The sequence below is a fragment of the Limulus polyphemus genome, unplaced genomic scaffold (assembly GCF_000517525.1).
Source record: "Limulus polyphemus unplaced genomic scaffold, Limulus_polyphemus-2.1.2 Scaffold2217, whole genome shotgun sequence".
In the NCBI taxonomy this organism is placed as follows: Eukaryota; Metazoa; Arthropoda; class Merostomata; order Xiphosura; family Limulidae; genus Limulus; species Limulus polyphemus.
In genome coordinates this window covers 134,328-160,169 of record NW_013667827.1, presented here as the reverse complement: position 1 = coordinate 160,169, position 25,842 = coordinate 134,328, and the positions used below count along the sequence as shown (strand labels likewise).

Here is a 25,842-nt window from a genome sequence, read left to right as displayed (position 1 = left end):
TTCAAATTTCACATATGAAATCTTTATAATGTCCAGATAGTTATCAAACATTTCTTAAGAAAAAAACTTTATATTTGATCTGTTTTTTTTTGTAATTGATCTCTGTACAGGTTCGGTAGATTTGATCGACCTCATAATCAGCATAAAAAATTTGAAAATAAATATAAATTTTGCCTCTTTCATTCTAGAATAAACACAAATTATAACACGAAAACATAAATGTTTGGACTAAATAGCTTAAATCTCATAACATTGTACATTTATATATATATTTATTATTTTTATTATATTGACCTTTCAGCCGTGCCTGGCTAACAAAACAGAAGTCAGAATGATGCGGCTTATGTGCTGTTATGTTACCATATCAAATAACATGAAACTGACCTTTGGTCTGTACAAAGTAACTTGTTTTGGCTGTGTTTTACTAGACTAGTATTTTGTAAAATACAATCACATTTCAATCATTATACATTATATATGTGTTTAGATTATTGGTATTTTGAAATAAATTCTTAAACTTATTTTTCTTAAAACATTGAACAGTAACTAAAGAAGTAAAGCAAACAATTATCTCTTCTAGTTACGACCTTTGTACTTGGCTGCTGCTTGACATAGATTGCTATACCTTTAAAAAAATTTCAAGTGGAGGATATGAAACAAAATAATTTTATTGGGGTTTTATATATACAGTTGAGTAAATAAAAATCATAAGTTACTACATCATTACCATAGAATTTTACTATAATTTATCAAGCATGGTAACTAAGATGTATTTTAGTCTAAAACAATATGAAATTTTGAGCAAACTAAAGACACACCCTACCTTGTTGAAATATTGATTCAAAAGAAAGAAATGGTGCTAAGCCCGTTAAAATTGCTGAGAAAGCCACTAGGGAGACATTCAGAGCTTCTGATTGGTTATTCATTCATATATAGAAGTAAGTGTATATAAGAGACCATTTACAAAAATGGAAAGAGGTTGGTGTGGTGCCACTGTGTTTGATTTATTACATGAGCAATATCTTAGCAAATTGAAAAGATAAGAGGCTTTTATTTTTTATTCTAGCTTGTCAATATTGGTAATTTCAGTTTCTAATTCATACAAAACTATAGACTTAGTATGTTGACTTCACAAACATCTAATTTGAACCAGTGCTGCGTTCAACATACCATGTGACACACAAAAATCTATGTTTATCTGTGTTATTTAATATTTGCTTTTAAATGAAGAAATTGAGTAATATATAGTGCTAAACTTTGAATTATAATCTACAGTTTCATACCAAAGTTATTGACATAAATTCATAAAATAGCAGTTCAATAAAATTTTTAATGCGAGTCAACAAACGAGATGACATGGCCTTTCACCTGTGACCCGTCATGAAAGGGTTAACTGTCTTTTTTCCCATGTCTGCCAGGTAGATTTGCATGCCACTTGCTTTGAGGCAATTACCCCCTAATTTCATGTGAATTGCACTTATGCATGATGGTGTCATCATGCAACAAAAGTTCTCTACTAATAGGACAGTAATTCCCTCTGTGCACTAGTACTTGTGCTAATTTTATTCTTGATGAGACAAAAAAGAAAGGTTCATCATAAATGTGGAAGATGGGTAGAAATATGTGGAGAGGCGAGTTATCATCTCGGAAGTTAACATTTTCCTTAGCTGAAAATGTACATAATCAGATATTGGTTTGAACAAAATACTATGTCAAGTGATTTGTATTTTGGCTTTCTTTTTCTCCATTCATATAAACACATGCATTACTGTATGCTTATGTGTTTTTGGAATTGAGACACAGAGGAAAATTGTGGGTTGGCATATACATAAGCCATGTGTGTGCCTGTCTGTTTACAACTTTTTTGTTAATGTTATTGCTTTGGAATGTAATTTTTGTGTACATTTTGTTACATAATGTTTTCTTTTATATTTGAAAAATTACATTAAAAATACTTACTCTAGTCAAGTAAACTCAAGTGGTATATGTGTTTCTGAACTGAGGCATCCATAAACGTTAGTAAGAAGTAGTAGTATTCTATTTTATTTACTTTAGTTCTTAAATATATCTAGGCTAGAACTGTAAAACATTTGAAAACTAAACAGACTTAAGAAAAGTAATTTCATAATATTATGAAGTTCCTTTAATATAAACGTTACTTTTACCACTTATTTCTAATGTAAACACTTTGTTGTTAAAGTAAATACCACATTTGTGAAAAGTGCAATTTAAAATTTTTTAATAGAAATCATCATCTAAACAGTAAGCTTTTGACATCTGAAAGAGGTTTTAAACCTTTGAGAGGAATAGCTAGACCCTTTTTTTTTGTTTAAATGCAAAACTATACAGTTGGCTATCTGAACTGTGCCCACCACAGAGATCAAACCCTGATTGTTTGTTTTATATGCCTCAGGCTTACCACTGCACCATTGGAGGGAAAGTAATAGCTAGATAAATCTATTTATATCTCTAATCATTTGACTTTTTGAATCTTTTACTTTTAAGATAAATCATTAGTTTGTACTTTGATGGTATAAAGCTTCCTTTTTTGCTAAAATAATTCCTGATTATTTTAATTAATTATACTTTTAATGTCTTTTTTAAATATTTTCTGTAGGTATTTGACCAACACCTAAACTTCATCACTTTAGAAGATGATCTTTTTGTTCTCAAACATCAAGACAAAGATAGCATATCATATTATGGTAAGTTGACATTTTAATCCTTAATTTTCAGAATGTTTCAGTGCAAGTATATAACTCTTAAAGGCTAATAAATTTGTAAGCTAATAAATGAGCTCTAAGATATATATAGAACTACATATCTGTTTTCTCTGTGTGAGTATATACAGAGTGGTGAAAAAGTGGGTGGCATGATGATGATAAAAACAAGTAATGACAATTATTCTTAATTTGCAAAGGGCCCCTAATTTAGAAATTTAAAACTTAATAAAGATATTTTGTCATCAGATCATCATTGTGAAGCATGAAAAGTGAGCCTTACTGGTCAAAGAACCAAAATTTATTTGAGACTAGAAATATATAGAATAGTGACAGTAAAGGTAAAACTATAGATAAATTTGGATTTGTTGAGAAAAATGCATCTAACACAATATACTTGTGGAGCAAATCTGTTGTTGTTTTCAGTGAAAGAAATTACTAAGAAGGATTGAGAAAAAATGTTGTTACTTAATGTACTTAGAGAGTTGGAACAAAAATAGAAAGAAAATTTGTTAAATTCTTCCCAGACACAGGATATAAACCAATTCCAAGTAAAGAGAAAAGTGATATGGTGAACAGCTTGTATCGCTTACGAACCACTCAATTTATCAGGTTACACTTTTGTGTAAAAATGAAAGATTAAGTGAAGCTCTTCTTTGAAAACATTCAGATATTGGAAATCCTGAAATTTCTCATAGTCATAACATATAACAGTTTTTTAATTATAAATAATAATATATTGTTACTGTATGGAATGTGACTGTATTTAGAATAATTTAAGATGTCTATGAGAAATGTTTTCTGTATGCAAGTACAGAAAAATGAGAACATTTAAGGAAAAAAGCCTGTAATGCTGAAGGGAAAATATAATACATGATCTAAGATGATATCTTGCTACCGTGAATAATTGTAGAAGTTTTTGAACATAGTTTTGTTATTATAAGTAAGAAGAGTAGCTACATTCTCTCTTTGAATGATGAATTGTACACAAAATAATTTACAGTTTTTCCTGTTTGGGTGATTACAGTTTATGTTTCATCGTATTTGAGTGAATTGCTACAAAGGTATGTTTTAAAAAAACAACTTTAATAGGTAATAATAATAAAAACTGTTTGTTACTGGCAGGACAGAATGAAGAACTCAGCATTTGCCTTTATAATCATGAAAGTACAGTTGGTGATTAAGGATAAGTTCATATGCAGACAAAATAATTTACTACATTTTTGGTATTTGTTTTAATAAATTAAAATTTGAATACACCACAGTGAAAACTGTGTATTCTGACACACTTAGAAATTGTACTTATTGTTTCCAGGGAGTTACTCTCTTTTTTGTAGGTTTATCTTTTGGCAATTGGTTTTGAATACATTTTTCTATTCTATCAAATAGTTTATAATTTTTTGTTAATTTTAATAATTACAGAACTTGATACTGATGTGAAACTAGCCAATTTAACAATGAAGATTTCTTTATGTACACATGTAAAAGAATAGAAAATACTCATATGGAATGAAACTATACATTTATTGTATTTTTCTATGTATTTTCAATAGCATAAATATATTTCACAACAAAACTCAACTTGCAGTATAGGATTTATTGGAAAAGCTAGTTTTTTTGTATCAGTTTGTTCAAACCTTCAGCAATTAGCTAAGATATACAATTCTTCAATTGCAGCACTCACATTAACATGATACAATTGCTTAAACTTATTTCAGAAGCTTTTAGTGTTTCCACATAGTTATTATGTACTTCATCAACTGGAGGCACATTTCCAGCTGTGAAGTTTTTATATTCCAGTTTATAACATAGGTAGAAAAATTATATTGCTAGGCGAAGTAAACTCGCAGGATTCACAACTGAGGAATTGTGATGTCATTGAATTGCATTACTTTCAGTAAACCAGTTGCTTTGAATTTCCAGTCATGGTCATGTCTTACTTCATTTTAAGTGATAATATAGTTTGTCATTTTTTATGTTCAAACTTTATAAGTTATAGCTTTGTTTCAGGGTTGAACTTAAAGTAGAAATTACTGTCACTACTGAGTTGAGGGTGAGATTGTCTCAAAAGATTATAAACATTTTACTACTCACCAAAATTAAAAACATTTTTTTTTATGCACTTACATGTATGCAGCACTCACAATGAATGTACAGTGTGCAAGCAGAGGGTTTCATAAAGTGGAAGAAAGGCCAAACATGGCCTAGTGGTTAATGTGCTAGACTATGAATGCATGAGTTTGTGTTTCATGACTTATTACCACAAAACCATACTTCTCACTTTGAGGCCATGGGTTGTATCACAAGGGTGATGGACAAATCTCTATTGATTAGAGCAGCCCAGAGTTTGGTGGAGAGTGCTGTTGATAGCTGCCTTCCCTCTAGTCTATTAGTTGAAAATTAGGGATGGATTGCAAAAGTAACCCTTTTATGCAAATATTCAACACAAACAAGCAAACAAAACAAAAGTTAGAGAAGTGTGAGTACCCTCTTGTCTTGTGAACATATCCATTAATTGAGCTGTATGTTTTTAGTAAAGAAACAAACTGTCTTTGTGTTACTGCTAAACTTGTGCCCAGTCTGTTTCATCAACTCACTCAGGTCAGAATTCAGATGATTTTTACAGTATATATTTTGCCAGACATTTAGTTAGAGCAAACTTTATTCTTATCTGTAAGAAATCAGTATATTTGAGAAAACTATATTATTTATGCCAAAATACATAAGGTAGTGGAGAGACTTGCTTCCTCCTCATCAGTGTTCTGCCATGTCCATAATATATTTTTGTAGTGTTCCTATAAAATACAACCAGGTCATCCATGTTCAAAAACATCAATATACACAGTGGTACAATGGTATAGTAACTGTAATATCCATTTTTGAAAAACTGACTTTCACATTTGTTTCACATAACATTGTCTGTATACAATATTATACCATTTAAGGAAGGACAGTGGTCACTCATTGCTGTTTTTTATGTTTTCTGATTGAAAGCGTTTGGTGGTTTTTCCTCTTCTTAAATTTACCTTTATATTTTAAACTCTTTGAAATCAATACTTAGCTACTTCAAAAACAGAAACTATGTTTTGTAACCTTCACATCTTAGTCCATTTAAACTTAAGTTACACTTCAACTTCCTGTATGTTAGACATTACCTAAAGTTAATTTAGCATAGTCTTATCTAGTAGACCTGAAGTAAAACATTTCAAACAAGCCTGTAAAAAAGGAGCTGAACTCAACAGAATAACAGAGAATGTCTTTATTCAAGTAAAACTGTGTTATGGTCTTTATTACTGTGAAGAAAGTGTAATTGATCTAATGAACTTACTGTCTTAGCAGTAAATATGTATTTTTTCAAGCATACGTTAAATTTAGTAGTTGAAAAAACAGGTGGGTTGTATCTCTCTCTCCTGAGAAACTTCCAGGAGTGTGATTACATGCATAAAATTTTCACCTTCCTCAAAATAGTTTACAGGTATATTAAATCTAAGTTTCCACTGTAAAATACTTTTCCCCCTATATTTACTTTTGAGAGTTAAAGGATCATTATTATTTTTTACTTATATTCTTCTTACGGGTAGGTTGGTATCCAGGGGCAGCTTTGAAAGCCCAAATGATACTTTGTTGTTTTTTTTATGTTAAGTATGAATTCTCACTACAAAAATTTTTTCTTATATTAATTCTTGAGAGTTACACTGTCATCACTATTATTTATTTTTATTTTTCAGGTAGGTATATGTGCAGGGACAGCTTTGAAGGACCAAGTGGTCCATTATATTCTATGTATGTTATGTTATTTTAATTATATAATGTTTATATTATATATTATGCATTGGGAATTTTACTTGTGTCATAATGTTATTTAAAACAAAATTTAAAAAGTCTTACATTATTATAAATGTTTTTAGTTTGTGACCATTTCACTGCATATTTTCCAGCAATCAATAAAGGAGATGTAAAAGACACAGAAATGGAAGCTATTATGGATAACATTGTAGACTGCCTCTTTTCAGTATTTGCTACTTTAGGTAAGTTATTTTGTTTGTAATAGAAAATAATGTTACTTAAACTTTAAAAGTTTGGAGATTAATTTTCCTGTATATTTACAACGGTTGAACTGCTGGATGAATTAATGGTGATACAACCCACTAAGTCAAGGAACCATAACAAAAGATTTACATACAATATAGGTTTTGATTACTGGGTTTTGTTATTAAATAACTTTAGAAAATGCTGTAATTGAAAACAGCATCAATGAGAAATTAATACTTGTCAGTTTTTGTAAAAACAAAAAAGGCAATTAATGGTAATCCTATTCTTAAGAGCAAGGGAGAAAATGTTAATAGATTTGAAATGGAATTTTTAAACATTTAAAGATCAATATTTGTGTATTTCTACTCAAAACTACTTCTCTATTAAATTATTTGCATGAACTGTGTTGTATATACTTCCTTCAGATTCTCATTGCTCACTGTGCAGTTTTTATGGAATGATAGTTATCTTGGAATGTATAATAGGCATCATTTAAAATCAGATCCAGCAGTTCAAAATGTTATAAAACCTGTTACACTTTGAAACTTCATTTTGGGCTCGGTATAGCCTAGTGATTAGCTTGCTAGACTATGAATCCAAAGGTCCATATTTACTTTCTGTTGCCACAAAAATTGTGCTCTTCTCTTTGTAACTGAGATTGAATTATAGAATTGATGATCAAAAATGCTACTATTCAATAAGAATAACTTAAGAATTGGCAGTGGGTGCTGTTGACTAGCTGTGTTCACTTTAGTCTGTCAGTTTCAAATTAGGGATGGCTAGTGGAGATAGCCTTTATGTAGCTTTACACAAATATCTGAAACCAACAAACAGACAAAAACTATTGAACATTTTTTTAAGGCTTAATGTTTGTTTTGTATTTATAGGTTTATATTAAGTAACTTAATGTGCTGTTTTGGAATTGCTGATCTTAATTTTCAACTGCAAATATCTAAAACATTATATACATATATTTATTAATTTAACAGATTTTGTATGTTTTTCAATACTTAATTAGCTTTTATGGCTGTTTTTAAATCAGAATATGAATTGGAAATCTCATTTAATATTTTGTTTTTCCTTCTAGGCTAATTTGAGTTTTAATTTCAAGTTTGTGTACATTATCTTAGTGAATGTGAAACTTAAGTAGCCCTGCTGTATTGTTTAGCCATGCAATTCAGTTTGTATATTAAAATATATATTTTATAATGTAAGTTATTGATGTTCAGAAAGTAATTGGAAAGATAAAATTACTTCTTAATCATAAAGGAATATACTGTTATAAGCAAGAAATTATAATAGTTGCTCATGTTATATTGCTAGAAAACAATAGTAGAAAATTCTGCTTTTAAACATTCTTCTACAAAAATAATTTTCAGTATTTTGTATTCTGAACAAAATACTTAAAAGTTTGGCTTAAATTTTGGCTCTTAATTTTTCTTGTTAATTATTATTTATACCTATTGGAAGAATGTAGTTAAATAGTTGATCTTATATTCAATTATTCTAAAAAATGAAACTGGATCATGCTTAAACGTAAGCAGTTATTTTTTAAATAGTTAAGCTGTAGTGTATTAAATTAGCAGGAGAGAAAAATGATTAGCTTCAAAGAGATTTATTAACATTTGAGGTAAAAATATTCTGATATGAAAAATGTTTTTCCGTTTGTTACACCTGTGATGGCAGATTAAGTAACTGTTATTAAAATAATTATTTATATAAAGGTATTCTTAGTGTTTGAACCACTTTATGTGTAATGTAATAACAAAACAGCAGCATAAATATTTTGTATTTAGATGCTTTGAAATGTAAATAGACAATAGATTTATAGCAATTAATGTGAATATAAAACCAAGTGTACAAAGTTGCCATGTGGTATCATGTTTTAGGAACCTAAAAGTGAATTATTCAACTATTTAGTACCACAGAATATATATATATATATATATCCAAATTTATATGATAATTGATACATAAAAAACATACTAGTCAACATGGGCACTTGTTGTATGACTGAATCTTTCCTTAGGTGCTGTACCAATTATACGAAGTCCAAGGGGGAATGCAGCAGAAATGGTAGCTGAGGTGAAGTAACTTTTTTTTTGCATCATACTGTGTTAGTGAACTAAGAAGTATAATGTTAAATTTTATTGATAATTTTATGTTTTTGTTTATACATATAATTTCATGTTTTTATGTAGGAGTAATGCGAATGAATCTCTAAAGGCTCTTTCTTAGTGTTTGATAAACTACATTACTGTATGACTTCATAGGATAAGCAAACCTGTTCTCAGTTTTTTATTCTTTATCAAGTATTTTAACACGTAGTTGTATCTCTTTCCATCAAACCTCATCTTATCAACAGAATGAATTTCCATAGATCATGACTCTTTATAATTACTATATTCCTCCGAACAATCTAATGAGTAGTAGTTTCTGAAACAATTGCTCAACTCTTCACACAGGACACCTTGATTCCTCATGCATCTTCCAATAAAAGTTACATGCTACTAGCCTTAACCTAACTCCAACCTAAAAATCACATGTTTAACATCAACTGTGCTATTGCATGATGACAGTCCTCCACCAGTAGGGGAGTGTCCCAACCTCCTTGTTCAGTAACTCCCTTAAGTATTTGCACTCAAAATAATTTTATTCTTTTCCTCAGCATTGTCATGAATGGACATGTTTTTTAAACTTATTATTTAATTACATGAGATTTGCAATAGCTAACGAAACCTAAATTTTATTTAAGTTTTAACTGATTTCTTTCATTACTAAAGAAAATAAAAAAATATTTTATTCCTGCTTACCCATTATGAATTCTCAAGTGATGGTAACCTCTACTTCATCCTGTGATGGTAACAATGCTACTAATGGACCTGTTACTACTGGAACCTTGTTGTTTTAGAGGATGTGGTAGCCATTGTTCAACATGTTGTGGGTTCCCTCATGCATTCTGGGCCTCCTCTTCCTGACTCTTCAGCTGATGTTTCTTCTCCTTAGTTTGACAATGACAAGAATGTTGATAATTTTGACTGGCTGTTCCCCCCACCAGGGTTTGCTCTAGGTGGAATCCTCAACCTTCTAATCTCTTTCTTGACATGATTTAGCAGGAATGTTCTTTTCTTTCTTATTCTATGGTATCTTTTGGTTCTTCCTGTTCTTTATTACATGAAACCCATTCTCAAGATTATTTGTCTTCCCTCCTTTGCCTGATGTAACGTATTGATAATTTGAAATAATCTGAAGCCAATTTAAATTTTAATAGTTCAATTATACCCTGGATTTAGTGTCTAGTAATATGCCGATATTTTATTTACCCTATTTGCCAACAAGATTGATTCACATCGTTTTTGTTTTTGACACAAATACGTTTTGATATATATATATACAACCTTATAATTTACAATAGCAGCTATTATGATTAATTATTACAAATAAAGTTTCATAAACAGAAATTTCACTAACTTACAAATAGCCTAAAATCGTCTTCCTAGTTCATAGTCTCCTTGATATCCAGCGAGTTAACTTGAAGTCGATGTATGTACAATTGTTAGGAAGCTAGCTAGCTGTGTCAGGCACTGAATTGTTGTACCATTGAAGTAAGACCACTAATGTCCAATGAGGAACCAGCAATATTTTTGGAAAGATACCAACGTTTGATGAGAATTCTCTGACGTTTGAAATTTATAGCTGTTCCTGGTCAAATGTTGTATATTTTCCAATTAGTAAGGGTTAGCAAAATCACGGTTTATAGTGTACACACAGTTATAACAGTCTCCTAGCAGGCTTTTCTCAAATGTTCGGACAATACCGGTTACGGAAGTGGATATATTGTTGATTCTTGTGTTCATTAATATTCTACAACCTTTGAGAATTGGCAGGAGTTTTGCCATACTTAACTAACACGGTACGCTAGACATGCCCTCAAATATAAACTTATATGCAACACATATCTGATACTACAAATCATGCATATTTCTAAATACAAATTCAATCCAAACAATGCTCATATTAAAAATAAATACATAATGATAAATTCGTTACACTGATATTAGGGTTCACGCAGACTCGTTTTTTGAACAACTGCACACTAATACTTGCGTGTCTCGTCCTCCTTGCCTATTCTACTCTTTTGTCCTGGTTTACAGCCATTCTTCATTTCCTTTCCTTGATCCCCAGTCTTTGGAATATCTTTTACCTACTTAGGGAGTGGACCCCTTAACTTCTATTTCACTTTCTAGTCCCAGTCTTCACGCCTTCATTTCTTTCTTACCACCTTCCTACATTACCTCTTGTTCCTTCACCTTATTTATGAGGCACTTCATCTTGTTCTGGAAGGTTTTCTGAGAAGGTTCATTCTCTCCTTTTTACCACTTTAACCCATGCTACTACTTCCTCTCTATCCCTCCTGACTTGGTTCCTCCACTGTTGGGACTTGTTGGGTCGGAATGCTTTCCTAACTAATGTTCACCTGATTCACTCTTATCTCTGTGATCTTTGATGGGCTCCTTTCCTTTACCTGGAGGTCTTTGGTGTTCCTGACACCCTGGAGACTCAAGCCAAGGCAGTCTAGGATCAGTCCTCATTATCTTCCTTGGTTTCTCATCTTTCTCAACCCTTGCTCTTCTGCACCTGTTTCTAGGCCTGTTCAACTCATGTCTCCCCTTTCCATTCCAGCTTCCTGATCTTTTTCTTCCTGTTCTCCCACTTCCTGATGTTAGGGTCATTGCTAATCTCATCAGTGACTATCCAATCAGGTTTGGTCCAATAGGCACACATCTGTTTCACTTCACCAACCTTTGGTTTCCATTTTTAGCCAACAGATGGGTTCTTCAGGTTCTTGCCCTTGCTCTACCAGTGCCCACTGTCAAGATTGGGTGTTCTGCAAGACCACTAGCTATATCTCAATTTTCTACTTCAGAAATTGGATTAGTCCATGGACTATCATGGAAAAATTCAGCACCAAGGAAGTGACTGCCTACTTCTTTGGCTTTCGCATGCAGACTTTTCAAAATGAGGTTTTGTGGTCACCCATTGTACTGTCTTCAGTAAAATATCTTTCTGGCAGGACTGGATGGGGATCTGGACACTTCTTCAAGTCTTCCCAATGCAAATTCTCCCCCCCCCTCCTCCTTTTTCAAGTGTAGCACGAGAGACTCTTGCCACTTACCAGTTCTTAGCCATTTGGGTAGTAGACCTTGGAGAGCTCCTCACTGACTGTATACAGCATGTATTGATGGAGAAATTTGTAGCAAAAATACTTCATTAAAAATTTGATTTTTTGTCTACAAAAGACTTCTATTGTTTACTGAAAGCTTGCGAAATTTTGTAAACATACATAGAACATGTTAAAAATTATAGTACGGAAACTAAAGGTTAATTTGGGGGCATGAACTCAATTGAATTGACAGAGTGCATAGCAAGAGAGTAAATAAGCACTTGCTTCTCATATCACAATCCTTTCTTACTCCTGATAACCTGTCATTGTGGTGACAGATTGAACTGATGCTTCCAGGGATTTGGTGCCAAAGCATCCTGAAGAATTAAGGTCAACATGTATAGAACATTAATTGGCTGCAAATTGATGTTAATCAAGCCAAAGACATCAAATTCACATACCATAGATACTATAACAAAGCTTTTGAGACTTAGAAGACAGAATTACCAACAATTAACATATTACTATTTTTAACAGAATATTATTGTCTCCAAAATGTACTGGTTATATTAAAAACTGCCTTTTCCTTTGGGTAACATCTTTGGGATATCTAGTTTAGGAAATGGTACTCTTCATTTAAAACCCTAGGTTGGACTGAAGGCTTTTAACATGAGAAATCGACAAAGAAAGCTAGCAGATATTTTACATTTCTTTATATGTGAATTCCATATGTTCATCTGTTAAATTACAAATAAAAGTAATTCAGACAAAATGTATTCAGTATTTCAAATTCTAAGTTTTCTTAGTCAAGTGAACTAATTAATACATATACATATTGCTTAGAATTTTTTTTTATAAAAAGAAATGGAGCTTTAATAGTTGTTTTGTCTTTATGGTGATTATATAATGAAAGTTGCATTAGCTTTTTACCATAGTCAAGAAAAACGTGAAATCCATTACATTAGTTCAGTATGTGATGCTAATTTGTAATTTACCAGTGAACTGTGAACTTAATTAGGAATGCTATTTTCAGTACATTTTATTGTTTTATTACACAGCAAAAAACCTGAATAACTTTTTAGAATTTCCTTCATTGTTTCTACTGAAATAAATAACCTAAAATACAATTAAACAGAAACAAACTGAAACATTTTGATAACAATAAACTGCTATTGGTTGTTATGAAAGGTTTTTGGCTGAACAATCGCAACTTAAAGTTCTTTAATATACAATAAACTTTTGTTTTGAAAAAAAAAATGAGAAAGAGAGAGAAAGAAAGAGTTCGTTTTTTCATTGAGTAGAATCATTAATTAATTGTGATTGCCTGAATTTGATGACAGAAAATTGGTTAAGACTATGTATAATAATTTGATATTTAAATCTTTAAAATCTACACTACAAATTAAAGATTATTATGAAGCTAATTATCATTCTGATTTTGTAAAAAAATTGGTTTCTACTATTAAAAGGATTAAACTGAAAATGAAAATATCTGATTGGAAATCCATTGGACATGACAAGTATGGAGAGAAATCATTTAGTTTGTTTTAACCAAATGTTGGTTTGACAGATATATACAGTAAAATTCATGTATTTCTGAAGTTTCAAATTATGAAAAGATTTAACATTTTCCATGTTTGAAAAGTCTGCATCAAATTGGTATTCTCAGTACTGACGAAAAATTTCAGTTCTTTTTTTAACATAAAACAGGCAAAGTTTCTCTTACTCCAGACTAGGTCTTCTCAAAATAGATCATATCAAATATTCCAATTTGAGATTTCCTTCTCTTGTGATTGAAATTTGATACTAAGATTTATTTCTGAAGGTTAAATATCAAAGTGTAGTTAAAATTCTTCTTTTGTTATTGTATAAAAATTACCAAAAGTCATGAATCATTTTAAAATTTCCATACCTATGAGAATGTTGCAGAAAACAGAATTTATTGAAAAAAATACTCTAGCATTTCACTTATTTAATAATAAGTATAAATGTATAGTTTCTGAATAGTTGTACAAAACTAGGACTTTTTTTTTAAATCATTAAATATATCTGATGTCCTCTTCCTTGACAGAAACTAGACAAAAAATTAAGAGAAAACATTAGAGATTCAAGAAACAGTTTGTTTACATCTGATGCATTGTCAGGACAGTTTAGGTAAGCTCTGTTATAGTGTGTAAAACAAAATGGTGTCTCCAAAATACACTTATCACTTGTAAGTTTAACATTAAGTGAAATCAGTTTTCATTTAGGTTTGCACATATGTAAAAATGATTATTTAATGCCACTTCTTTTGTGTTTTTTAATGTAAATTCTAAATATGAAAGGATTTACCTGAACCAGATTGTTAAAAAATGTTGATGAGATACTAGGGGTTTGTCTGAAATCTCCTTCCCTTAAAACAAACAAAATATGTTTAATTAGCTAGTTTAATGGTTTTTTTTGATAAAAACTTGCATTTATCAATTTATAAAGAGTGTATATTGATAGAAATGTCTCAGAAAACTACAGTTTTGGATTATCATTTATTACAATAGTTTAAGATACTTAATTGAACAATTTATAACTGAAAAAGGTCTCTAGTGCACTATCAGAAATTTTTATTAATACAGTCTCTTGGTTTACTAAGACTGCTAGTATTTTATACATTAATCTATTTTAATATTTTCGTTCAATGCCAACCTTGTTAAGTAGGTCTGAATGTGAGAGATATTCATTCTTAACTACTTCGAAATGATACTTCAAAAGTCACTGATTTCTGTTTCATCTTGACTAACTTCTTAATGTTTTAATATTGTAAAAGAGTTTCTCAATCCTTAATTTTTATGGAACAGCTGTGTAGTATGATCAATACTGGTAACTGGAGAATTGCCACACAACTTTTTTTTGGGGGGGAGGGAGGAAATGTAACAAAATCTTGAATAAGATCATAATAATCTCCAACACCTCATTTTTAACTAGCTGGATAAGAAATTCCAGAAAGAAAAGTTTACATTTCAACTTGCCTTGCTGTTCACTGATGGCCTTGTGATTTTCTATTAGTTGTGTCTATCTAGATGAGAAATCTCTTGCTTTGTTCTATTTCTTCCTTTAGTTGGGAAGAAATACAAAAAACAATTTTATGCACAGCTGCAGTTTAGTGTTTCAGAGTGCAGGTGATCAGTTGTGTGCAGACTTGTTATATGATACAAATATATGGGTATTTACATGCATTAAAAATCATAAAGTTTCTGTGAAATGCATACAATGTTCCTATCAGATTAAGTTAACTTGAGCAGAATTTGACAGTTTAGGATAACAGAGAGTCAATACTTACAAATTGAAATATGTTTTAAAGCTAACCCATTTCTGTGTTGAAACAGTGTGGGGAATGTTGATAAAGCTTTTATAATGAAATTTACTAATGATTACATGTTCTGTTTGAGTTGTAAGATTATTTGCACCTCATTTTGAGTTTTATTTGAAACAAGTTGTTTTAAGAGAAACAAATGATAAATTTTCCTTCTAGTTTTCAACGTCCACTCCTAGTTGTTTTAGACAGAAATCTAGACATGGCTACTCCTTTACATCACACGTGGACATACCAGGCTCTTGCCCATGATGTTTTGGTATGTTATTAACAATATCACAGAATAGTTATAGGAGGGTTCTGTACCTTGTGCTCAATTTTTGTTGTAAAATTCATATTTTATTAAGTTTTTCTCTATTCTAGTGAATCAATGGCCAGATATTTTTTCTTTTTTTAAGAGGTTTTTCAATCTACTTTGAATATATTTAGCTTTTCCATGCATTGTTATGTGTGAATGATTTTTATTTAAAGTATTACCACTTCCTGATAATGATAACAAATACTATCTTTAATTTTAGAAGTATGGTATTTGTAGTTGAATGTTATTTTTATTTTTTCTACAGAAACTAGAATTAAATCAGGTGACTATAGAAGAGACAGAAGAAAAACCTGGTCATGTTGGGGCAAAGCCAAGGAAGAAGATAAAGTGTTTTGACCTAAATCCATTGGATAGGTTTTGGGAACAACATAAAGGAAGGTTTGTGTGGCTCATTAAGTTTGAAAATAACACTGTGTGTATTACTTTGTTGAGAAATCAGAAGTTATTGAATATTTCAAAAATGCTTGACATTTTTTTTATATTATATCTAGGAAATTATTTACTATATTAAGAATTGTAACATAATGTTAAAAGAAGGTCTTTGAAACAAATGTGGTATGAGTATTGTAGTTTTAGACTATTTTTAATCAAGTAAAAAGTTCAGACTTGACCAATATTGTATGAGTTTTTAGGTCATTTCCTTCATCTTCTAACCTTGACTGTATTTACTTTTTGTAAAACTGTTGATGGATTAAAATGAAATTCAAAAACGTCTTATGGTTTATTTAGGTTTATGATTGTTAATAGAAAGATGAAAAACCTTAAGGTTCCACCTTTAATGTGGCTTTTTTTCAATTTAAAAAACTTTACTTATGGAATTTCAAGGATAATATATCTACCCAAGTACAACAAAGCACTTAGGAGGTATAGTTTGTCTATAAGTTGACCTAGGAGGGTAGGGAATTTTCAAAGTATTGATATTTTTATGAGTATTTGTTATTTAAAAGGCTAAATGTATATTGATGAAAGGAATGTAAAAGTATAAAAATTAAGTGCTTTATGTTATACACAATATGTTTTAAATAATAATAATGTGAAAAGTTTAAAATATTATTGCTTGGGAATTTGCTTATCATCACAATTTTTTTTAGTCCTTTTCCATCAGTTGCAGAAGCTGTACAGGAAGAGCTAGAATCTTATAGAGCCTCAGAAGAAGAAGTTAAAAGATTAAAAACAGTGATGGTGAGTTTGAAATATGTTGTAAATTTTTCTTGATATAAAGCTCTTTCTAGTTTTATGTTTAGATATTTCAGCTTTAAGACTGTTTAAAAAGTACATGAGCCTAGATATGCCCTTATGGTTAGTGTATTAGATTGTGAATTTGAGGGTTCATGGTTTGAATTTCATTGCTGCAAAAAATGCACTATGTACTTTGGAGTCATGGTTGTGTGTTGTATAAGAATTATAGTCCAATCCCATTATTTGATTAGAATAGTTGAAGAGTTGGTGATGGATGCTGTTTACTAGCTGCTTTCATTCTAGTCTATCAGTTTAAAGTTAGGTAAAACTATTGCAGAGAGCCTTTCTGTAGCCTTGTTTTAATTTCTGCAGCAACAAACAAAAAGTACATACTTCAGCACACATTGTAAAACCCACTTTTACTTTCTGCCAGAGTATATGGTTTATCATGTTGGCAGCATTAATATTGTACACCTTGATGAAAAATTATCTTGTTAGAAAATTTTTTCAGCAATGAATATGTATTTTATTTTATACCTTGTATACTTTAATAGATGCTTTCATGTCTTAATATTCAGATAATGGTTGTGTATTAATTCTGTTATGCTGAACGTATTGTTGTAGGTCAAATGTTGGGTCTTGTGTGTAATTGTAGTTTTAAACAAAATTCTGATTTCCATGTTGAATGTGAACTTGACACATTTGTTTAAGAATTTATATTCAGAAATTCACCAAGTTATTGAAATCCTTTTTGTATTCTACATTTAGGGGTTAGAAGGTGATACTGATGAAGCCATAAGTATGATCTCTGACAACACAGCAAAACTTACATCAGCAGTCAGGTAATTCAATTCTATATGAATGTGTTTATAGTTATATTTATTTATTATGGTTAGAATAATTCTTTCAAAGAGTAATATCTGGTTGTCCACATGTTTGTTAACCTGACTGTAAATGATAATAGAAAATAATTCTTGAGTAAAATCAAAAAATTGAAATAAGAGAATGCATCACATGTTTTTTACATTCAAATATTCATTCTGTTTGAGACAATTTTTTTTTTAATCTGAGAATATTTTGTTAAGCCACATATCTACTATTTTATGTAATGTCTTTTTTTGTGGCTGTATTATGGAAACAAAAAGGAGACAAAATAATATGTGATGTTTATCATATACTATAATTGATTAGAAATTATGGTGGTGGGCTTAACCCACAGTGTTGATGTTGAATGGAAATTCAGACATTTTGTGCTAGCTTATGAACTATTGCTTTTACCTAAGTATCTGTTGTCTAGAGTTGTGTGAGCCTCAAACAGATCTATATACATGTATTTCAGTTTTACATACACCACTTTAACATAATTAACATATCAACAAATAAAATAGACATTGTATGTTAAACAAGCCAAAGTTAAATTATGAACATGGTGTGATACACATTAATTTTGAGTTTAGTGACAGGAGGGGATTAAAATAACTCAAAATTATTTAACTTTATAATTTTTAATATTATTTATAGACTTATTTTTGTTTCTATGTGTATAAGTATTTTGTTTACTTAGATATTGTTATGAAACTGCCAAATATTTATTTAAGTGTTAAATGTTAACACTGATCTTGAAGAGGTCATACAAAACAAATGAGCAAGAGAGACATTTTTTAATGTGTAGGATAGTTTTATAAATATTGTGAAAGATGCTATACTTCTGTATAGAACATAATAATATTAATAAAGTTATGGTCTTCTGATAGGATTGTAAATTTAATATCCCCAAAAGTATATTTTTTGTTTAAATATACAATCATCTACATTTGTAAATGCTTACTTTTGACACTTGTTTTGTATTTCTTACAAAGTAAAAAATTATAATAACCATTTATTCATTTACCTAGTATTAGTACTTACTTGCAGTAGTATGTGAGTTAAAAAAAAAGCTGACAGACAGTTTTTATGGTATGTATGCTTTTTACAAGCCAGTGAAGAATTATTATAGTTATACTTGTCATAAGACATTAGTATTTGGCTTATTACATTTTTAAGCACTACATTCTTAATCTAGTCCCTTAGGGATTTTTAAGAACTAGAAGAGTGTATGATAAATGTATTCCAACCACACTATATTCATCATATCTATTACCGACAACACGTTTCACTCAATCCAGAGTGTTTGCTGTATCACAGTCGTCCTGAAATACAGTATGGTTGGAATACTATTATTGTACACTCTTCTAATTCTTGAAACTCCCTAAGGAACTAGATTAAGAATGTAATAGGCCTAATACTAATGTCTTATGACAAATATAATTAAAACTGATAGACAGTTTTAAAAAATCCTTAGACTACTACTGGACATTTCACTGTAACTTTAGTTCATTTCATATATTTTGTTTTATTGCAAATTATTAAAAAGCTTATTAGGTCTCAGCAAAATGTAACTTTATATTGCAGAGTTTGTTTATTATTAAAAGCTCTCAGCAAGCTCATTAGTTCTATGCTGAACGTAGCTTTGAATCATATAATATGTTTTTGTTGTTATGATTCCATGTTCTAAAAAGGCTCATCAAGTCTCAACTGATTGTTACTTTCTTTCATATAGGATGTATTGTTTATTATTACATTATATTTAAAGTTGAGCATATGGAAGGATACATAAACAAAACAACCAAATATTTAACAATATTTTATGTTTTATATAAAGAAAAAATATTATTTGATAAGAAGAGTTTATAGAAATAAATGAAAATGTTGCAGTATAATAATAATGAGGAAACAACTTGTACAATAGTAATAAGAAGAGATCTCGCATGCATGTGATAACACAAACTCTATAATTCTTGCTGTATGATGGTTACAACATCTTAGTTGTTTTTTATTTTAAAATCTAAATAGTTAGTTGCAAGTAGCAACAAACAGACCATACCTTTATTTGTTTTTGGTATTCGTGAAAAGTTACACAAGGGTTATCTGTGTTAACCATCTCTAATTTTGAACTGATACACCAGAAGGAAGGCAGCTAGTCAACAGCACTTACCACCAACTCTTGGGCTACTTGAATGGTGGAATTTGACCATCACTCTTATAATCCCCCCCTCCCATAAAATGTGAAGTGCATTTATGCAGTTGCATATATCAACAAGTAGGGTCAGACTTGATCTCTACTTCTTTCTCTACATTCACATCTTATCATTCCAACTAGTTTGACATATTACAGGTTTTATGACCATTCTAGTGGATTCTCTTTCCAGAAATTGTTGGTTTTTTCTAGCAGTGCATATCCTTAAGCTTTGTATTTATTGTTGTGTTATCAGTTTGTTCATCCTGTGCATTCATAATGGCAGCAAGTCATCTTGTTTCATTCACAATGGCAGCAAGTCATCTTGTTTTATTCACAACGGCAGCAAGTCACCTTGTTTCATTCACAGTGGCAGCAAGTCACCTTGTTTCATTCACAGTGGCAGCAAGTCACCTTGTTTCATTCACAGTGGCAGCAAGTCACCTTGTTTCATTCACAGTGGCAGCAAGTCATCGAGTTGCATGCACAGTGGCAGCAAGTCATCGAGTTGCATTCACAGTGGCAGCAAGTCATTTTGTTGCATTCACAATGGCAGCAAATCATCTTGTTGCGTTCAAAATGGCAATAAGTTCTCTTGTGTCATTCTACTGGTCTACAGTGTTGGATCCAGCTGGTCTAGCAGTGAATTGACAAAGAGTTTTTCTATAGCATTGGTAGCATACTGTTTCACTGCTTTTCTAAGATACTTCAACAAGCTTGGTTGTTTTAATGTATAGTCCTTTATTTACCACTAAAATTTTTTTACTGTAATTCATGTTTTGGCAAGAAAAAGAAATTCACAAATAAACTTGGTTATTGACAAACTTTCTGTAGCTTTGTTAGCATACTGTATCTCTGATTTTCTAAGATAGTTTTATATAGCCTTAGTTTTGAGTTTCGCTTCTGTCTTTTCTGATGATACTTGTTGTAGACTGCAGGGATTATCCATGTTTTGGCATAAAGAAAAAAATATTTATAAAGCATGAATACATATGGTAAAATCATAAATTTTGATGTTTTTATAAACTCTTAGGTACCAAGATGGTATCACCATCAAAGTGTAGTCCCATTGTTTTACAGAACTGTCATGTTGAAAATAGTTTTAAAGGGTACTTGCAAAAGTTGAGCATAGCTCATCCATTGTCTAGTAAACTTGGAATACAAAGAGAGCTTCTTGAGTTGCAGTTGTTAGGTTGGCTTCCAGCAATTGATGGAAATAAGGAACTTGCTTCATAAACCTGCTTGTTGTCCTGTTATATTGTTAATTCTTAAATTAAAGCAGCAACACAGTTATTAAATGATATGTATTTGTTTTCATAATTTTTGATATATGAATTAGGTATAAATAGGAAATTAAAAGGTTCCTGTCAGTTTTGGATACTGAAAATTAAATATTGTCATTTAGCCTAGCAGAAGGTCTAGAATATCATATTTATTTATAAACCAGTCAAACATTGTTTCAAGTAGGCCAGTAAACTTTTGAGTATTATCATTTATATATATATATCACATTACTGTTATTGGTCCAGGTTGTCAACTTATTTATTTAATCCATTATTGTTTTATAGTGCTGATTCAATCACCTATTAACAATTATTATATATATCTTAAGGTAACAATAGTTCATTTTAACATTCAAAGGAAAGAGAGCATATTAAAGTCAGCAGCATCTCCTCACCTTAGATGGGTTTATACATACATATGTACATTTATTATTCATAACTTTCTAGTGATATAAAGTGTACATTGTTTCTATGTACTATGTGACATTTAAAGTTAACTGGGCTACAAGCAACTGCCTGATTTTTTTGGTATAGTTTAAAATCTTGAAGATATAAACAGTTAAGTATTAAATAATTAATTTAAAACATCTGATTTTTTTTGTCTTTCAATTTTCAGTTCCCTGCCTGAACTGTTGGAAAAGAAAAGATTAATTGATCTTCATACAACAATAGCAACTGCTATTTTAGATCATATTAAGGTACATATTTAATAGGAATTTTTTTATTGTTATTAAAAATAGAATAAGAATTGTGTGTCATAACTGGAAGAGGGTTTGTTAAATGATTTCATTGTCTTCTCATAACAAAGACACAACTGTACTGATTTACTGCAGACAATTCAACTATTTACTCTTCGTCAATTGTTTTCTGAAGAAAAATATTACTGACAAGTGTGTGTGTTTTTTTAAACATGAGAATTACAGTATGTTATCTCTTATAAAATGAAGTTCTAAAAATCATGTAAAGTCTTTATAATTAATTACTGACATAAAATATGCTACAATGATTGTAATTGTCCACATTTAAATTTGATATCAAGATTATTCTGGAAATTAACAAAGGAGGGTTTTCTTTTGAAATAAATAAGTTAGATTTCAGTAATGAATTATTTGGTATTGGTTTCAAGTTATATAAAAAGTTTTCTTTTGAATTTTTTTTTATATGTTATGATGGTACAATTCAATTAATTAGTTATAGAAGGTTATAAAATAACAATTTGAATATCTGTATATTTCAAAAAGAAGCATTTACTTCAATGAGCTATGGTTTATTTATGCTTTATTAGTGTTGTATATCTATGTACAGGTTGCACTACCAGATGTGTTTTCAACCTTTATTGTTATACAAGTAATTATGCATGGTGCAAACACATATCACAATGGGAATTATAAGTATTAATAAATTAGTATCTTGCCATGAGGAGTTAGACAAGTATAACTAAAATGTGAATTCAAGTTTGTTATATTTATCTTTGAACTAGTTTCTGCTTTACAGCATATCTTCACCAGGGTGAAACTAGATACACCCAAAGTTTTGTTGTTATTTTCTGCTAAATGGTGCAGATTTTAATCTTCTTTAATAGGTATTATTAGTGTATTATAGATGTAACTGGATGTTTTATTCTGCTTTTTGATTGATCTGGATGATACTTTTTTGCTTCAGTTTTTCTGATTTTCCATTTTGTCTCGTAATAATCACCATTAAGTTGTGTATATTTTCTGTCTGAAGCTTTGACATTCGTATACTTTCAAGAAATATTCATTCAGACTTTTCTTCCAAGTAGGTCATTAAGGGAATACATAGTTTATTGTAATTCTTCTTCATGTTTCAGATCCTTTGTAACAAAAAAAACTTTATATTCCATTTATTGTACTAGTCTTATGTATCATTAATTTTATTGTAGTGTTGGCCATCTGATTATTTTATATCTGCTTAAAGGTCATACAAAAACAACTTTTTTATAGATTTCAGTAAGATATTTTTAGTTAATGATTGAATGGTCTCTTTCTTTCTTACTTGGAACCTTTTTCTCTTTCTTAGGATTATTCTCTCTCTCTCACTTGGATTCTTCTTCTTTCTTACTTGTTAAAGTTAAAATATTTCTGTTCCTTTACAAGGCAAATAGGGCCAGTGCTTTCAAACTTTAGTTCCAATAGCACAAGTGGATGAGAATGGTGACCCATCCTTCCTGGATGGGATGCCAATAGATTGTGGGTTAAACCCCAGCTAACAGCTAGATACCTATCATATAAATGAGTAGACTGGAACAAGTGGGGTAAAGTGACTTGCTCAAAGATACAACAACATGATGCAAGCCAGACTTAAACTCATAATCATTCACTTTGAGTTTAAAACATGAAGCCACACTGCCGTTTTTTTTACTTGGAATCCACACTTAATTTACTTCTGAATGCGGACCAGTCTCGAACTCGCAACCATTCAACTATGAGTCTAAAGCATGAAGCCACACTGTAATAATAAAAGAACACAATATTGTGTACAGTAATTAATGAAAGAACCACAATAAGCGGTCAGAAAAAACTGTCAGAAGTCTGATATCGGAGAAACTAGTTTCGACATGTTCGTAAGTCCTCTTCAGTCTCATGTTGTCTTCTGGCAGGAAAAAACTGGTCAACAAATGCCTACATGACCCCTGATCTTGGAATTCCACTTCAATTTCCTTATCTCTTCAGAAAGACAGTGGGGGAAGTATGAGTTGTCACTTTTCTTATTATTATGTAATGCACTAGTTGTGCAATTCGTTAAGAGGTTCATATGTTCACTGTTGTCCTAGGCTAACTTAACAATGTCTGATATTAAGTCTATGTTCAGGTTCGCATTCTTAAAGGAAAAGGATAAGCCTTAACCTAGGGCTATTTGTTCTAATTTGGTTAAGTTATAAGATGACAACTTTAAAACATTTTTATTGGGTTGTGAAGCCTTACACCACAAACTATTCTTAAAGAAATTATCAAATTTCATTTTGAGTCTTATTCTTTTATGCTTGAGCTTGTTTGATACTACAGTGTAATTTGCTCATTTGTGTTGAAGTTTTGTACGTTCTTGTTGTATGCATGCCGCCTCACGTGATGCATAAAAGGCCTCATTAATTTTAGAATTAATCTTCTCATTCCTTTCTTTTAAAATGAATTCTTGAAGGTTACCAAATGGAAGTCGTTGACTCTTCTTCAATATTTTTGGTAGTAAAGTTTTTGGAGTAACTTTGTTCTTCAAACACATGATAAGAAACTGTCTTTGTAATTTTTCCCATTTTGCCTTCAGGAGCTGTGTTTCAAAATTCCTGTACAGTACACCAATGTCACGATGATGTTTGAAAAGACATTTAAGATATCTTTGTTCCTTCATGGATAACATAGTAATAATACTATACAAAACAGATAACTACATAAAAAGAAGAATTGTCGAAAGTCACTTAATCAAAAGCCTGCCTAATTTCAACACTTCCCAAGGCCATTTTAAACTTAACAACTTCCTGACCTCCTGTGTCCTTAAGGGAATTTCAAAATCAGGGGTCACGTAGGCATTTGTTGACAAGTTTTTTCCTGCTAGAAGACAATGTGAGACTGAAGAGGATTCATGAATGTGTCAAAACTAGTTTCTCTGTTATCAGACTTCTAGCAGTTTGTTCCATTTACTGTGGTCTTTTAATAAGCCACACTGTCTTTTGTACTTAGAATTTTCATTTAATTGACTTCTGAATAGGAAAATGCTTCATATTTTCTGATAGATTTTGTTTTATATTTTGAGTTCATTCATTTTGGGGCTTTTTTCTTTCACTGCTTGATGTGTTGTCCATTTTTCATACGTGGTCATGTATTTTTAAAAAGCACAAGTGTATTGACTGGTGGGTGTCTATTTACAGTATATGTTTTTTAAGTTAAAACATTGTTTTTTGCATCCTTCTTGGATTTTCTAGTAAACATCTGTGTATTCATATCAAGTTACTAAACAAGTAGACCTTGTGATATCCCAAACTTTGCTAGTAAGAGTTCATTGACATAGCACAACTTTGTCCTTATGTTAGCTAATCAATATAGTTTTTGTTGTAAGCTTTATTGTCAAAGACTTAGTTGCAACACACAGTACTGTTTAATTCAAATTGCATTAATAACTACTTAATTGTGTTTGATTGAAGAATGAAAATACAAGAAAGCATATTTAAAAAGCTTAATAATGACATGATGATTTATAAACACCCTACATATGGAGTAATAAATAAATATACCATGTCAAAAAAATCAAAGAGTTAGAGAATTAAACACTGTATTTCATATAAATTCATATATTAATAAATATATAAATAATTGAGGACATGATTTTTACATGTTTAGAGTAGAAAATTGGACATCTACTTTGAAGTTGAAGAAAAGATTATGAGCAAATCCTCCTTGGTAAGCTCCTTATATTTTGAATATATGTTTGCATGAACAAAACTGGTGAAAAAATAGACTTTAAAAGAATATAAGGAAGATACGAAAGAAATGTAGAATGTCTTCTTTTTTTCTTAGCTGTTGGAGAATAATTTTGCCACTTTACAATGTTTCTTTTACTTGTTGTTAGCCTAATAATTGTATTTTATCCTCCAAATTCTTTTAAGAGGTGTTAACGGTTGTGATATTCAATGCACAACACATTGCTTTTAACATGGCCATAGAACTAAAATCTATTTAATGAGCTTTACTGAAAATCAAAAAGTAACTAAACCTCTAAATCAGGTTTATAT

General features: G+C 30.5%; 1 protein-coding gene across 1 annotated transcript in view; it reads left to right on the top strand.

Annotated features, from left to right (window-relative positions):
- Nucleotides 1-25,842, top strand: part of LOC106466308 (sec1 family domain-containing protein 1-like) — an 82,132-nt gene that overhangs the window by 20,080 nt on the left and 36,210 nt on the right. The window contains exons 6-15 of the mRNA XM_013926579.2: nt 2,618-2,705; nt 6,659-6,748; nt 8,782-8,837; nt 13,988-14,070; nt 15,422-15,521; nt 15,826-15,959; nt 16,673-16,763; nt 17,529-17,602; nt 21,715-21,796; nt 25,451-25,510. Coding sequence (XP_013782033.1) covers nt 2,618-2,705; nt 6,659-6,748; nt 8,782-8,837; nt 13,988-14,070; nt 15,422-15,521; nt 15,826-15,959; nt 16,673-16,763; nt 17,529-17,602; nt 21,715-21,796; nt 25,451-25,510 — 858 coding nt within the window. The remainder of the gene's footprint in view (nt 1-2,617; nt 2,706-6,658; nt 6,749-8,781; nt 8,838-13,987; nt 14,071-15,421; nt 15,522-15,825; nt 15,960-16,672; nt 16,764-17,528; nt 17,603-21,714; nt 21,797-25,450; nt 25,511-25,842) is intronic.